At 33.2% G+C, this 14,369-nt stretch overlaps 1 protein-coding gene across 1 annotated transcript; it reads right to left on the bottom strand.

The window, feature by feature from the left end:
• Positions 1-208: 208 nt before the first annotated feature.
• LOC145061113 (putative LRR receptor-like serine/threonine-protein kinase At1g53440) lies at positions 209-8,647 on the bottom strand. Its single transcript, XM_079008491.1, has 24 exons — positions 8,326-8,647; positions 6,280-6,469; positions 6,111-6,182; positions 5,943-6,011; positions 5,796-5,867; positions 5,645-5,716; positions 5,437-5,508; positions 5,273-5,344; positions 5,121-5,192; positions 4,949-5,023; positions 4,784-4,855; positions 4,623-4,691; positions 4,465-4,530; positions 4,038-4,097; positions 3,910-3,954; positions 3,631-3,680; positions 3,181-3,536; positions 2,883-3,081; positions 2,658-2,792; positions 2,454-2,572; positions 2,141-2,351; positions 1,819-2,056; positions 1,573-1,723; positions 209-730 (listed from the first exon to the last, which is right to left on the bottom strand). The coding sequence occupies exons 1-24, from the start codon at positions 8,462-8,464 to the stop codon at positions 338-340; spliced, it is 3,069 nt and encodes a 1,022-aa protein (XP_078864617.1). The 5' UTR covers positions 8,465-8,647; the 3' UTR covers positions 209-337.
• Between the last annotated feature and the right edge of the window lie 5,722 nt (positions 8,648-14,369).

Below are 14,369 nucleotides of genomic sequence, written 5' to 3'. Positions count from 1 at the left end.
TTTTCAACGAAATTAATAAAAACAATTTAAAATTTTCATTTAATTTTAAAATTAAAAGACGAGCTTAACACACGGTCCTGTCGTTGTCGTGTTTTAATTTGCGGTTAACATTTCAAAAGCTATGTTTATGACTATTTTTTCGTCTTCTGTTTTATTATTTTTAACGCGATTAGTTATATACATAATTGATGTAAAAAACCATAGCCCATGAGACAAATTTAAACAAAATTTTGCAAAAATTACATTGTGATAATCGATCTACAACCAAAATTTAAATATATTTTGTACAACTCACACATGTACAATATAGGTATAAATGAAGAAATAAATTATGGATTCAAACTTCATAAAGATCGGGAAGAAGCTTCGTCCCAGAAGAAGCCGTAACCTGTGTCTCATCCTTATACAACGATGTATCATTCCAGAGACTGGGGCCTTGACTATCTGCTGAGATAGTTGAGACTTGTGTTTGACTGTCATGTGACATCATGTCAAAAGCTTTAAACTTCATGTCAGTATTCCCCACCCCTCGTTTCACCACTGGGGGTAGAAGTGGTAATTTCCCTTCCAACATTTTGACGACTGATGACATTGGTGGGCGAAGTGTGGGTGATATATTCGTGCATAAGATAGCCAAATTTAACATCATCAATGCTTCGTCTTTTGAGTATTTAACAAGACCTGCGTCCACTAAGTCCAAGAGACCCCCTTGCTCTTGTAGAACATACGCCTGATTACAAACAAAAGTTATCAATTTTGGCCTTAAGGGAAATACCCGTTAAAAAATAATGGAAAATAGCAACGTACTTTCCCATTGTAATAAATATGAACAATATACTTTAGTTTTTACCCATAAAAGCAATGTACTTGTGATTTTCTACCAAACACAACAGTTTTTAACGAATTTGAGTTTTCATTCAACTTTTTTGCTTCGAGTGAAACTACAGTTTTGGTTTTTGATTTAGCTCATTTTTTGGTTTTGGTCCCTAATGTATCCTTTTTGCAATTTCGGTCCTTATTTCTTGTTTTTGTAACGCTTTTGGTCCCTGCTCAAAGCAAAATGACTATACTAACCTTTGTCTGATTTTTTTTATACATGTGTTATTTGTTTTAGTTTTAGTTTTGCATTATTATTATATTTCAAATTTTACAAAGAGAATTATGAGGGAGGGTAATATAGTCATTTTATTTGGATCGGGGACCAAATGCATTACGAAAACCTCAAATAAGGACCAAAACTGTGAAAAAGGAAATTTCAGGGACCAAAACCCTTATGAAAACCCACAAACAAGGAGGAAAACTGAAAAGGAAACTTCATGAACCAAAATCGAAAAAATGAGCTAAACTCAGATTGAAATTGAATTGACTTATTTGCTTATGTGGTATGCAACCAATGATGATGTGGCAAAAAACTGCCAAATCTTCAAATATTACCACATAAGAGAAAAATTGAAAAAAATTTCAAATGGTAACCAGTATGTATAAAAAATAAAGTATATCGCCCATATATGGAAAAAAAAAAGGAAAAGTGTGTTGCTATTTCTTGCAATTGTATTAAAAAATTGAAGTTACCCAGTCGAGAAGGTAGACAAACTCTTCCTTTGGCCTATAATTAGTGTTGCTTTTTCCGCTCACAATCTCCAACAACACAACTCCAAAGCTGTAAACATCTGCTTTATCTGTTAAGTATCCTCTCATTGCATATTCTGGAGCCATATACCCTCTACATATTTACACCATAAAAATATGTCAGATTTTTAATGAATTTACATGATAAATGATATAATAATAATAATAAAAGATAATAAGTAGTCTCACATTGTTCCAGCAATTCGTGTGCTGATATGAGTATCCTCTTCTTCATCAAGTTTTGCCAAACCAAAATCCGATATTTTAGCGTTTAAATCCTTATCAAGAAGCACATTTGTGGCCTTTATGTCTCTGTGAACTATTTTCAACCTTGACTCCTCATGTAAATAAGCTAAGCCCTTTGCGATTCCCATACATATCTTCTTTCTTGTTGACCAGTCCAAATTAAGCTTTTGGTTCTCTTTACCTATAAAAAATTCCCAAATTTTTTTTTGTTTAAAAACAACCAGGAAACTGCATGATGGATAGTGAAAAATATTAGGTTATTTACCAAAAAGGGCACGTGCGAGACTGTTGTTGATGAGGTATTCGTATACAAGCAACAACTCTTTGCCTTCAATACAACAACCATAAAGCTTCACAAGATTTGGATGTTGTAAAGCAGATATCATTCCTATTTCAGTCACAAATTCACGGTTTCCTTGTTTTGATCTGGCTGAAAGTTGCTTCACAGCAATCTCAGAACCATCCGAGAGTACACCCTGTGATTCCACAAAACGCAAAAACTTTAATATAAATATAAAAATGGAATGTTACTATTTTCTGCAATTTTGCCCGAATAAGATGCCACATTTGAAACTTACCTTATAAACTGGTCCAAATCCTCCTTCACCGATCTTATTTGCAGGATCAAAGTTATGAGTAGCAGCTTTAATTTGTCGCAGGCTGAAATACCCCGTTTGTAATTCAAGCGCTCGAAGCTCTGTTGTTACAACAATTAAAAGCAGTTAGAATTGTATAAAATCTTATAGATATAAGTTGTTTTTTTTATGTATATTGTGTCTTGCCTTTATCTTCTTTGTCTCCTCCAATATAGCCTCTCCACCAAAGCAGAGCTAAAATTAGGACTACAAACGCGCATGAACCAATCACAATTCCAGCAATAGCTCCAGCAGAAATCCCGCCTGTACTGACATTATAGTCTGCAACAAGGTCAAATAAGTAATTTAGGCCTGATTCTTCAATTTTTTGTTCCACTTAAAAAGGTGGGATAGTAGGACACTATTACTTACTTGGTGTAATTGCGATGGCAGATAAAAGAGGTCCATAAACACCTCGCTCCGGAACGCCAGTTGTCCCCTTTCCAGCCCAATACAAGTGAATCTCCAACGTGCTACCAGTAACCGTAACATTATCAAAATCTATGAAGGTCCCATTTCCAACACCTCCAGCTCTTTCCACAATACTAAAGTCTTTCCGCTCCAAAACACCCTAAAACAAAATTAAATTCATAAACTAAAATTTATATACAATCAAAAAAAAATTGGGAAGTGTTATTAAATTATAGACTTTATTATTATTGTTACTGACTTGGATTGATATATCAAAATAGCGTCTTCCAAGGCTTGCAAATGTGGAATCGTTCGTGAAACTGATTTCAGCAAAATGGAGCCTCACTTTATAACTCCCTTCCCTCAAACATAATCCGTAGTACCTAAGTGAAGTTGGAGAAAAGCGAGCTGTTGTGTATATTTCGCCACCTGTCACACCCGTATTGGTTCCAGTAAATGGGGCAGTTCCAGAGCCCATGAAAATACCGGTACTGCTATAAGCCCATCCATCCGATTCTGTATAGAAGTAAGCTTGCTCGTTGCTTACGTCCCTTTGATATTCGTTTCCTTCAAACACTGTGCTATCTCCACCACAGTTAATAAACAAAGAATGATCTGGAATTTCAGATACATTTCAAGATTTAGATTTAGATACTGATATAATATAATAATTTACAAAATAGACAAGGGTTTTTTAGTAATTTCTTACACGTGGGGTTTCTGCTGCAACCAACTTCGTCTCTTAAACACCAACTTTCTCTGAAAGAGTCATTAACATGTTAGGTGACATCATTATAGACAGCTAGAAAAGTTTTATGTGTGGTAGATTGCAGGAAATAGCAACCTACTTTACTCTTTATACCAATATAAGCAATGTAATTTATTTTTTTTACCCAAAATAGTAAAGTACACTGCTTTTATCAGTAAAGTTTTTTAAGTACATTGCTATTCTATGGTTTTTATGTGAATGGGTTGAAATATGACATACCTGTTGGTTGCAGGGGATGAAGGTGATAGGGCTGAAACCAAATTCCTGTTATAAATAAATGTATATATAATTAGTGATCAATGAAAATAAAAAAGTATATGGTAAATGGTAAAATAGGAAAAACTCACACTCTAGATGACCCACAAGTTTGCTGTGTAGTATTTGTAAAATCGTTGTAAGATAAGTCACTGCAGTTAACATAATGGTAATCTTTTAGCTCCAACTCCATAACATCAATATAATGGCAACATACTTACTTATAGCATAATGATAATAGCAACATATTTTGCTCTTCTTTACCAATATAGGAAATGTAGTTTATATTTTGCCCATAAATAAGCAACGTACTTACCTTTTGGTACACATTATGTATAAAGGAAATTTATATTATGAATCACATATTGCTATTATCGATAAAAATGTAAGTGCATTGATATTATATTATTATGGGTAAATTATGAAGTTATATTGCCTATATTGGTAAAAAGAGTAAAGTAAATTGCTATATCGTGAAAACTTCCCTAATAATAATAATAGTGAAGGGGTATCACTTACATCTTGTCTGTGCGAGCAAATATCCATTGTGGAATCCCTCCGGATATTAAGTTGTTATTCACAAACCTACATCCATGGACAATAATATTACATTCCCAAATAACAAATTTAACCTCAAAATCAAAAAGGAAATAAAATTGTGACAAGTAATTGCATACAAGCTGTCAAAGTCTACAAATTGAAATGAATCGGGTATTGAACCATTCAGCTGGTTGAAGCTCAGGTCTCTGTAAATAAAAAAATTAATTCAGACAAAAAAGTTTAAATTAACAAAACTATAGCACCAAAAAAAAAAAAAAAAAACTAGCAACTGACTTACATTTCTTTTAAACTGGATCGTCCATTAATGTAAGTAGGTATTGAGCCAGTAAGCAAACAATTTCTGAAAACCCTGTATCAAAATTAAATATAAGTATTACAACACACTTACTATGTTAAATTATTTCATTTTCTTTCATACAATTAAATAATTTTATCAACTCACAATTCCTCCAATCTTGTCATATTCCGCAAATCAGGAAATGGGGTACTTGATGATCCGGTCAAATCAGATATCCTCCTAATATAAACTATAAAGTAAGTATAATGCTAAAGTCTATTGACACAACTTTATTGACTGAAAATTCAACAAAAATAAAATGATGTGGTCTTCTCACAATGATTCCAAGTTTCTCAAACGAGATATTGTAGAAGGAATAGGTCCAGACATGTTTGTTCCTTGCATATCACTGCAAAATAAATTATACATAATTAAAGTTTTAAAATTTTTAATGACAATAAAGAGGGTAAAAAGTAAAATAATACTCACAGTCTTGTGAGATTTCTCCAGTTTCCGATAAAATCAGGTATTCTCCCAGATAATGTACTCCCATCTATCCTACTGCAAAAATGTTAAAAAAAAAAGGATTCAATAATTTATATAGATTATTTAATGAATATGATTATACTTTATAAAAGATATCTATGACTTACAAATCTTCTAAATTAGTCAGATTGCCATATGAATCAGGTATAGTTCCAGTAAAGTTATTTGCAGAAGCAACGCTGCAATTAAAAAAATGAAGTTTTCCTTGTTAACAACATTAAAATATAAATATTATAAAAGAAGTATATATATATATATATATATATATATATATATATATATATATATATATATATATATAACAAATAATCTTACAATCTTCTCAAGCGAGACAAGCGTCCAAGTTGTGGAGGAAGTAGTCCTCCGAGCAAATTGTCTTCCACAACCCTAAAGGTCAAAATAGTAAATTCATATTCTCATATGATATAGTAGACATGAAATGCAAGGATGAAGGATCTTTACTTACAGTTCCTCAAGTGTAGAAATATCAGCTAATTCTTCAGGTATGGAACCATTGATGCGGTTCCCCAAAACACCCCTACGGAAAATACATTGTCAAAAATACATTCACAAGGGCAAAATGAGAAATTTAAAACAAAAATGTAACTCTTACAAAACGATAAGAGGAAGCTCGCTGAAACGTGTGGGAATAGGGCCACTGATATAGTTGCGAGTCAGATCTCTGTATGTATGAAAAATGTATCATACTATTAATTACAACAGGCGTAATAAAATTACTAATTTAACATAATTAGAAATTGATGGTGATTGGTGGATTTACATTTCTTGCAGAAAAGTGAGATTTGCAAATTCTTCAGGTAAAACTCCAGTCGCGTTCATTTTTTTCATCTGGCTGCAATTTAATACAAGTATTGAAAATATCAGTAAACATTGATTAGTGACATAATTAATTAATAGTATATGTTATAGAAAGAAAGATAGATGCATACATGTTTGTTATGTGGCAAAAAGTACTATTAGTGATGTTACAGTTGCAAGTGATATTGCTACCAACTTCCATAAGCTCTCTCCTATCAGTGGAAATTATCTGTTGTAGCCCTACACCTGTAGTGCATGAATCTCTAGAAACATTCCACCTAATGTTTCCTAGCTTTGAGGCTATCACTCTCATAGTTTCAACTGTTACAAACAAAAAAAAAGGGAATTATATATAAACTGGCATTTATTATTTAGTCATGCATATAGCTGTCAAACTTTCATTATAAGTTGAATTGTTCAGAAACTTGGTAAAAGGTCAATACATGATTGTAGATTGGTGGAAAAGAACAAACTTCCTTGTTAATTTTTAAACTGTTTAGAGGAATGGATCAAGATCATAACGAACGATATTGAAATTATATCGAGAAAGGGAAATAAATCCCCACAAGAAGGAAGTAGGTTATAAATTATAAATGTCAAATTGTCAATTATACACGCTATATGAAAACCCTTTCATTGGGTTGTAGTTCATCTTGTTTTCATTACATCTGTTTCAATTTTCATTGTATGTTTTTCCTAGCATCTTGCATCTTGCTGGGGAGTCCCTCTTTATTAATATATATATATATATATATATATATATATATATATATATATATATATATATATATATATATATATATATATATATATATATTTCATTTGCTGGTTCAAAAAAAAATGAAAAAATAAATTCATATATTTTAATTTGCACGGTTGACGAAAAGAAAACGACATCCATTCAGCCACACATCTACATACATCAAATATGTCTTTTTATATCAAGGCTAAGACTTAAATGCATCCAGCTGGCCAAACGCGATATGGTCAAAGTCAAACTATGAGAGGGCCCTTTAAACCAACTCCGTAGAACATGAGATAACTATTTCATCTATGATATAAAAAAAAGAAAAAAAGCAGAAAAGGAATCAAAGTAGAATAGGATTAAATTGTTAGGTAGGGTATTATTTTATTCTATGTAAAGTTAAAATTTTACGAAAAAGAAAGCAATATATAGAAGGGGCCATCAAAGGTGACATGGGTGAATAGGTGAAGGAACTAGGAAGCACGTTATATTAGATCCATAATTTTGAAGGCTGAATTAATTGAATAGGGTTATAGGGATGCAAGTTGATATGAACTTTGGGACCCATACAAACCTATTGCGATAAATACTTCATATGACCTTGGATATTTATTACAATAATTAAGCGCAAATGGATTTTGTACCATGTCAACAATATTAATTATTAAGGTGTAGCTATATTAATACATTCTTAACTATTTGTGTTGATTGTGATAATCTTATTTTTATTGATATTATTAAACGGTATGTATTTTAAATATTATTAATGATAAGATATTTGTATTAAGAAATGTCTTAAAAGGACTACTATAATATCGAAAGAATATTACTTGCTTTTATTAAAACAATAAAATATTATCCCTTAACAGTGAGTCAAACCTAGGTAACAAGTATTATACTTTTCTAATTTTTTGATATTTTATCCTATCGTCTCAATTATCTTAGATCATTGATGACATATATTCAATTTTTGTTATCTTATTCCCATACTTGAATAATCATATAAAGTAAATTGCTAAAATGTGGTCAAGTCCAAATCTGGGCAAACTTTTTGGAGAGATCAAAGTATTTTCGATGAAGTCAATGAAGTAATCAAAACTTTTGTAACCTTCTGGGAAAAAAAATGTTTTTATCTGCTTTACCATGAAATCAATTCCGTACAGCTTCCTTTTACAGTTCAATGAGCATAAAATCAGATGTTTAAGCGACTTCCATAAAAGGTAAAAGAGGGACTGGATAACATAACGATTATCATCGACTATCCAAATAAAAGCTTTACTCCGAAATCAAATTTCTCGAAACGCAAATTGCAAAGTCAAAATCAAGAGAACCATCAGATTCGTTCAAACATTCAGAACAATAACTAGCTAGTGACTAAAACAACAGAAATGTTGATGAACGGAGAGCAACTAAAAATTAAGGAAAATTGTACCTTCTTCAACCGGCAAAAGCTGAGCGGCGGATCTGATATCACGAAGACTCGTCGATAAGAACAGTAGAAGGATGAAGAAGTTGAATAATCCCGACATCTTCCATAGAAACGACTCTATAATGCGACTTCCTTTGATCATTATAACGCCTCCACCGACTAGAGTTCGCCGTCTTCCTCAGTGTGTGTATGTGTGTGTGTGTGTGTGAGAGAGAGAGAGAGAGAGAGAGAGAGAGAGAGAGAGGCGGGAAGATAAATGGTGATTGCAGTTGGGTTACTTATTTGCACAGAGAGATGGGAATACTGTAATCAACTAATCATAAACAAAATGGCAAGTTGTTAACGATAACAGGCGTCAAAGTTGAGTCGGTACATAAACTATTGCCACGTCAGCAACGTTACCGTTAACTCTAACGATCTTCTCACCTTCCTACAACTAACCTAACTCAAAGTCTCAAATACATCGTTCTTGACCAGTTTTGACTTTTCAACGAAATTAATAAAAACAATTAAAAATTTTCATTTAATTTTAAAATTTAAAGACGAGCTTTACACACGGTTGACGGTCCTGTCGTTGTCGTGTGTTAATTTGCGGTTAACATTTCAAAAGCTATGTTTATGACTATTCTTTCGTTTTCTGATTGGAGTATTATTTTAATACGATTAGTTATACATAATTGATGTAAAAAAATATTTTTTTATTGATTTTTATTTTAGAAATATATTTTTATAAGAGACGTTTCCTTTTTATATAATTTACCATTTATAATAAAACATTTTTTATTTATTATCATATTAATATTAATATTTTCACTTATGTCGTGTTATAATTTGTGGTCTCAATCATTCATCAATGTGTTTTTTCCATCCATGACCTACAATTTAAGAATGTTGGGTGTTGACAGCATAACTACTCTCCCATCTTTTTTCTATTTTGGACGACGGTCCAAGGAAAACAAAACCACACATTAATGAAGTTTTGTAAAAAAAAAAGTTTACAACGTTTTAATATATTAGTGTAATTTCAATTTATTAATCAAAAGGTGGAAGAAATAATTTTTTGCTTTTGTTATTTTAAAGAGTAAATTACACGAATGGTCCTTATGGTTTAGGGTAATTTGCGTGTTTGGTCCCTAACTTATTTTTTTGACTCGGAAGATCCTTACTGATTGTTTTTGTTACGCGTTTGGTCCCTATCTTACCTAAAAAGACTATTTTCCCTTGATTTTTTAAATTATTTAAATAAACACACCTCCAACCCCACCCCACCCCTCACCTTACCTTACCTACCTCACCATTTTTTCCTATTTAAATTATAGTCTTTTCAGGTAAGACAATGATCAAACGCGTAACAAAAACAAATAGTAGGGACAAAGTGCATAACAAAAACAAACAGTAGGGACATTCCAAGTTAAAAAAATAAGTTAGGAACCAAGCGCGCAAACCATTCATGTAATTTAGTCTGTTTTAAATCAAAATAAATGCCTGGAAAATAAAAGACATGTAATGATGAAAGGATAGACAGTTGTGTTGGAAGCATGCAGTAGGGATGAAAGTGGGTCCAAATCCGACTCGAATTGACCAAAACCCAGAAAACCCGGAAATTGGTTAACGAGATTTTATAGGACCGATATATAAGAACGGGTGTCGGTTCGTTTTCAGGTACAGTACCGAGTTGATAGATGTCATTTTATGCATCTTTTAGGGTAGTTTTTATTAACATTTTGCATCATATTTTATGCATTTTCATATAGATTAACTTAAATAATGTTCAACTCATGTCTTTTGTCAGAATTCCAGTAATGCTCATGTTTTGATGTCGTTTTCAGATAATTCAAGTGGAACAGGGATTTGGGAGCAGCTTTGGATGTGTTTGATGAAGCATTAGAACTAAACTAGAGTTTGGAACTTATGAAGGATGCTTGGGAATGCTTGGAAGCTGTTTTGGACAAGGAAAAACGAACATTTCGTGTGAAAACCCACAAATTCGATCGTGTTTCTTTAGAATTTCGATCGTGTGAAGAGTTCAAGGATTTCTTGCCTTAATTTGAAGTTTTATGAAGAAAGGTAAAAAAATTCGATCGAATTTTCCTCAAAAATTCGATAATGTAAACAAGTCGCGGTTCCGAAATAGTCAAAAATCATGTTTCGAGACCTCGAAGTGTTAATTCGATCGTGTTTTCCCACAAAACATGATCGCTTTTTTGTCAAATATGCCCAAAAAAGCAATGTACTTCATTAAACGATCAAATCGGGCAGTTTTAAGGAAGGGCATAATGCGCCTCCTTGTGAGCGTGGCACACCTATCAATTTTTCTCGACGGTTTGTTCCGATTTCTCTGCTGATTTCGTATAAATTGTCCCCCAATAGAACCCTAGTCGTAAGGAATCATTCCCAGGTGACTATAGACAAATTTAGAGGTGAATTTTCTCTGTTTTCGCCACTTTCTGAAGACCCGAAGGTTGTCGATCATGTTTCTCATCTAGTTTAGTAAGAATTAGTAGTTTAATCTTTCTTTTTATTAGATTTGATTGGTTTTTAGCCATGTCTGGCTAAACATTAGTTTTCAGTTCTGCACATATTATTACTTTTCATGTAATCAATCACTATACTTGGTTTTCATTGTGTGATTCTATCTAGATTTTTTAGTTTTGTGCTTAATGAATGTTTGATTTTGATTCTTTTTAGCGTGATCACCTAATTATGGTTTAATCGTTCTAGTTAATCAGTTAATAAACTTTGTAATTGTTCTAATCAACTGGTAATAAGTAACAAGTATTAGATTGGTTATGTGTTGGTATTTAACTCTTATATAAACTGTCAAAATCATATTTTTACGCTTTTAAGCTTATGAGAAGTATTGGATATTGTTGGGAATTTCACACAAATCATAATGTTTCTTTTCATATTTAATTAAGAGCCTTTTTAATTAGATAGTAAAAAGTTAGGGTTAATTGAAGAGCTTGTTTTGGTTAACTAATTAGGTAAAAGAAAATGTACTAGAGTTTATTAGTTGTTCTCAGTACCAACTTAAATAGAACGCATCTTGAATAACCAGGTCAGTGTTGATTGCATGATTAAGAATGTAATACCCGTTGTCAGGTATTTCCATTTCAACCCTTAGTATTTTAAAATATTGCAATTTAGCCCCTTACGTTGGGCGTACCAGGGTTGTACGCCGGACGTAAGTTAACATGAGAGTCGTGACGGAGGAGAAGTATGTTGGGTGTACGTATAGGTACGTCGGGTGTACTCGTGCAGTCCTTAAACCCTAAATTTTTTAGGGTTGTGTCCCCTATTTAAACATCTTAATCCCCATTGGGCCTTCTTATAACCAACATCCATTCCTTTAAACCCTAAAATCGAAACTTTACCCCTTATGAGTGAGATTTGTAGATTCAGAGTGATCTTTGAGTGTTCTTGGTAGTGAAGGAAGATCATTCAAGAAGTGGTGGTGCATTCAAGCCTTTGGATCCAGAATCTACATCTATTTGTTCATCCTTTAAAGGTATAAAGTACATACCTTGGAGTTTGTTTTGCTAGATCTTGTTTAGGCTTGGATTATGTTCATTCTGTCCCAAAACCATGATCTTTGTGAGTATGGAATACTCCATAGCATATGAGTTGTCCGTTCAGACATTTTAGGGTGCTTAGAGTCATAAAAATATTAGTTTGGTCATTTCCTTTCTTCCATGCATATGTTACGGAGTTTTGGTGATGTTGGAAGTTAGGGTTTTGGGATTAAGATCTATTTAGCCATGCAAAGGCATAAAGTCAAAGGATTAGGACGTTCTTTAAGGGTCAGATATGAGGTTGGAGTAAATGTCTTAATGATTAAGACATTAAATGTTGAGTTTTGAGATAAAGTCGCGTACGCCGAGCATAATCTTGGCTACGCCCAGCGTAGCCAATTGCGAGCTCGGTCCCTTCCTTCCTTGCGCTCTATGAATATGCCACGTGTAATGGTCAGAGTGTTGACCATTGAATTTTGTTGACTTTTTGACCAATTGTGCCTTAAGTGGATTTGTGAGGGATTTTGAAGGGGAAAATTCGTCTTTTGCCCTAAATATGGATTAGACTTGTCTTGGGATTAGTGGGGTATGGAAAAATACCTTAATTATTAATTAGGTTTAATTGGTGTAATTATTAGGCGGAGTCTAGTTACGACAGTTCGGGTGTAAGTTTTATCAGTCATCTGTGTGAGGTGAGTCTCTTCACTATTCATAACTTTGTGGTAGAATATATTTATATATGTGATGACCAAATGGGTCTATGTACTGTTACTATGATATGTGATATTGTGTTTGCTGAGACTTTGGGTAGTCTCTAGGGTTGTTGATAACCCACAGGGTGTGCTGTTTGCCCACTGAGACTTCGGGTAGTCTCCAGGGTTGTTGGTAACCCATTGTTGTTTATTTTGTGATATGTTGTATGTGGTATTTTGGAGAACTCACTAAGCTTTGTGCTTACATTTGTTCATTAAATGTGTCTCAGGTACTTTTGATGATCGCGGGAAGGCAAATGTTTGATTGTACGCATTCAATTGTAGTTTATGATTCTGGATATTTTTGGACACCTTGATATTTTGATGATGATTTGACGTTTGCAATTTTCTTGAGATGGTTTTTATGAAGAATGCTTTTATATGAATTTAAAAATGAAAATTTTGGTTTGGAAATTTGGATGTTACAAATTGGTATCAGAGCCTTGGTTTGAGTGATTTGGATGAACACTTGTGGGATTCCAAACTCAAACTAAGGATCTGAGGATTTTCATAAAAACTTTTCAAAAAAAACAAAGAATTTCAAAGGGGAAAACCAGATGAAGCAGTGTGTACAATCAGCCAGAGCTCGGGCGGTGCTTTCCCAAAATATCTATATTTATTCTATGTGTAGTATTGCGTTGTTTGCTTATGAACTGATAGATTTGCATGTTGGGTGATAGGCTAAGGATCATTCAAGAAGAGTGAGTTAAGGTTGCCTGATTTGTGATGCGTTTAGCCTAGGAGGTTGCTTTTATAAGATTGAACATATCATTGCTATTTGCTTAGTGTATGCTACATAATTATACATAGTTAGAATTTTATAGCCTTAAAATGCCTGATTTAGCCTTTCTTCCTGTTCCTTGTTTGGTTGTGGACTTGAGGTAGAATCATTTATTCGATTGTCTACTGAGTCATGTATTATGTACAATTGGCATACACGAAGCAAATAACAAAGATCTTTGCGAGGCTCAGTGGTGTTGGGGAGTGGTCTAGAATGAGTGTCTAGATGCTTAATAGTGGTTCTGAGGAACCTACAGGGTGAGTGTATAGATAGCTGATAGATATTTCATCTACTAAGTAATAAACCTACTAATCTATACTAAATAAAACACAATAGGAAGTGTACCTAATCGAATAGTATGATAGTTCAGGAAAGTAGGGTATCGAACACATGGAACGGAAATATTAGCTAAAATACTACTAAATGTTAACTAATTCAAACGATTAATTTGGGGGGGGGGGGGGGGTGTCTAGTTTTGCAAGTCTAGAAACTTAAAACAATTATCATTAAAATCAATTAAACTAACAAAAGCAATTCAAATTAAGGATTAAGACAAGAAAGATATTAAAGCCACTTTCGTTTAGATTCGATTCACAATACTCATATGGTAATATAACAATTTAGAATACATACCTCTTGATGTAGCTTGACTCCATGAAGCTCAAGAGCCTAGTTCCCCGAGTGTGACACCTCAAATGGTTCACACAACATCACCAACACATGGAATAACCATGAGAAGAAGACACTTCATGCTCAAATCGGCTAGCCCTCATATATGTGTCACTAATGCCAATTTCTTGATCCAAAGGGGCCCTTATATAGTGTGCACATTAGGGTTACACCATGTAACCCATGACTTTACCCATTCCTTATGCTTTATGGGTTTTAACCTTCATGGAGGATCCATGGGTCACCACATGGGTTAAACCCAACATAAGGTATCATGGATCATAAGCCCACATATATAAGAATGAATGATTTACACAATCAATCCCTATATAT

Source organism: Lactuca serriola, chromosome 7, assembly GCF_051521515.1.
Source record: "Lactuca serriola cultivar US96UC23 chromosome 7, Lser_US96UC23_V15, whole genome shotgun sequence".
Lineage (NCBI taxonomy): Eukaryota > Viridiplantae > Streptophyta > Magnoliopsida > Asterales > Asteraceae > Lactuca > Lactuca serriola.
The sequence above is the reverse complement of the archived record's forward strand: the minus strand, read 5'-3'. Positions and strand labels throughout refer to the sequence as shown.

Coding starts and splice junctions, on each gene's coding strand:
- LOC145061113 (XM_079008491.1), bottom strand. CDS start 8,464: ATGATCAAAGGAAGTCGCATTATAGAGTCGTTTCTATGGAAGATGTCG. Junction 6,470..8,325: donor GCTTTTGCCGGTTGAAGAAG/GTACAATTTTCC, acceptor TGTTTGTAACAG/TTGAAACTATGAGAGTGATA. Junction 5,717..5,795: donor ATTTCTACACTTGAGGAACT/GTAAGTAAAGAT, acceptor TTTGACCTTTAG/GGTTGTGGAAGACAATTTGC.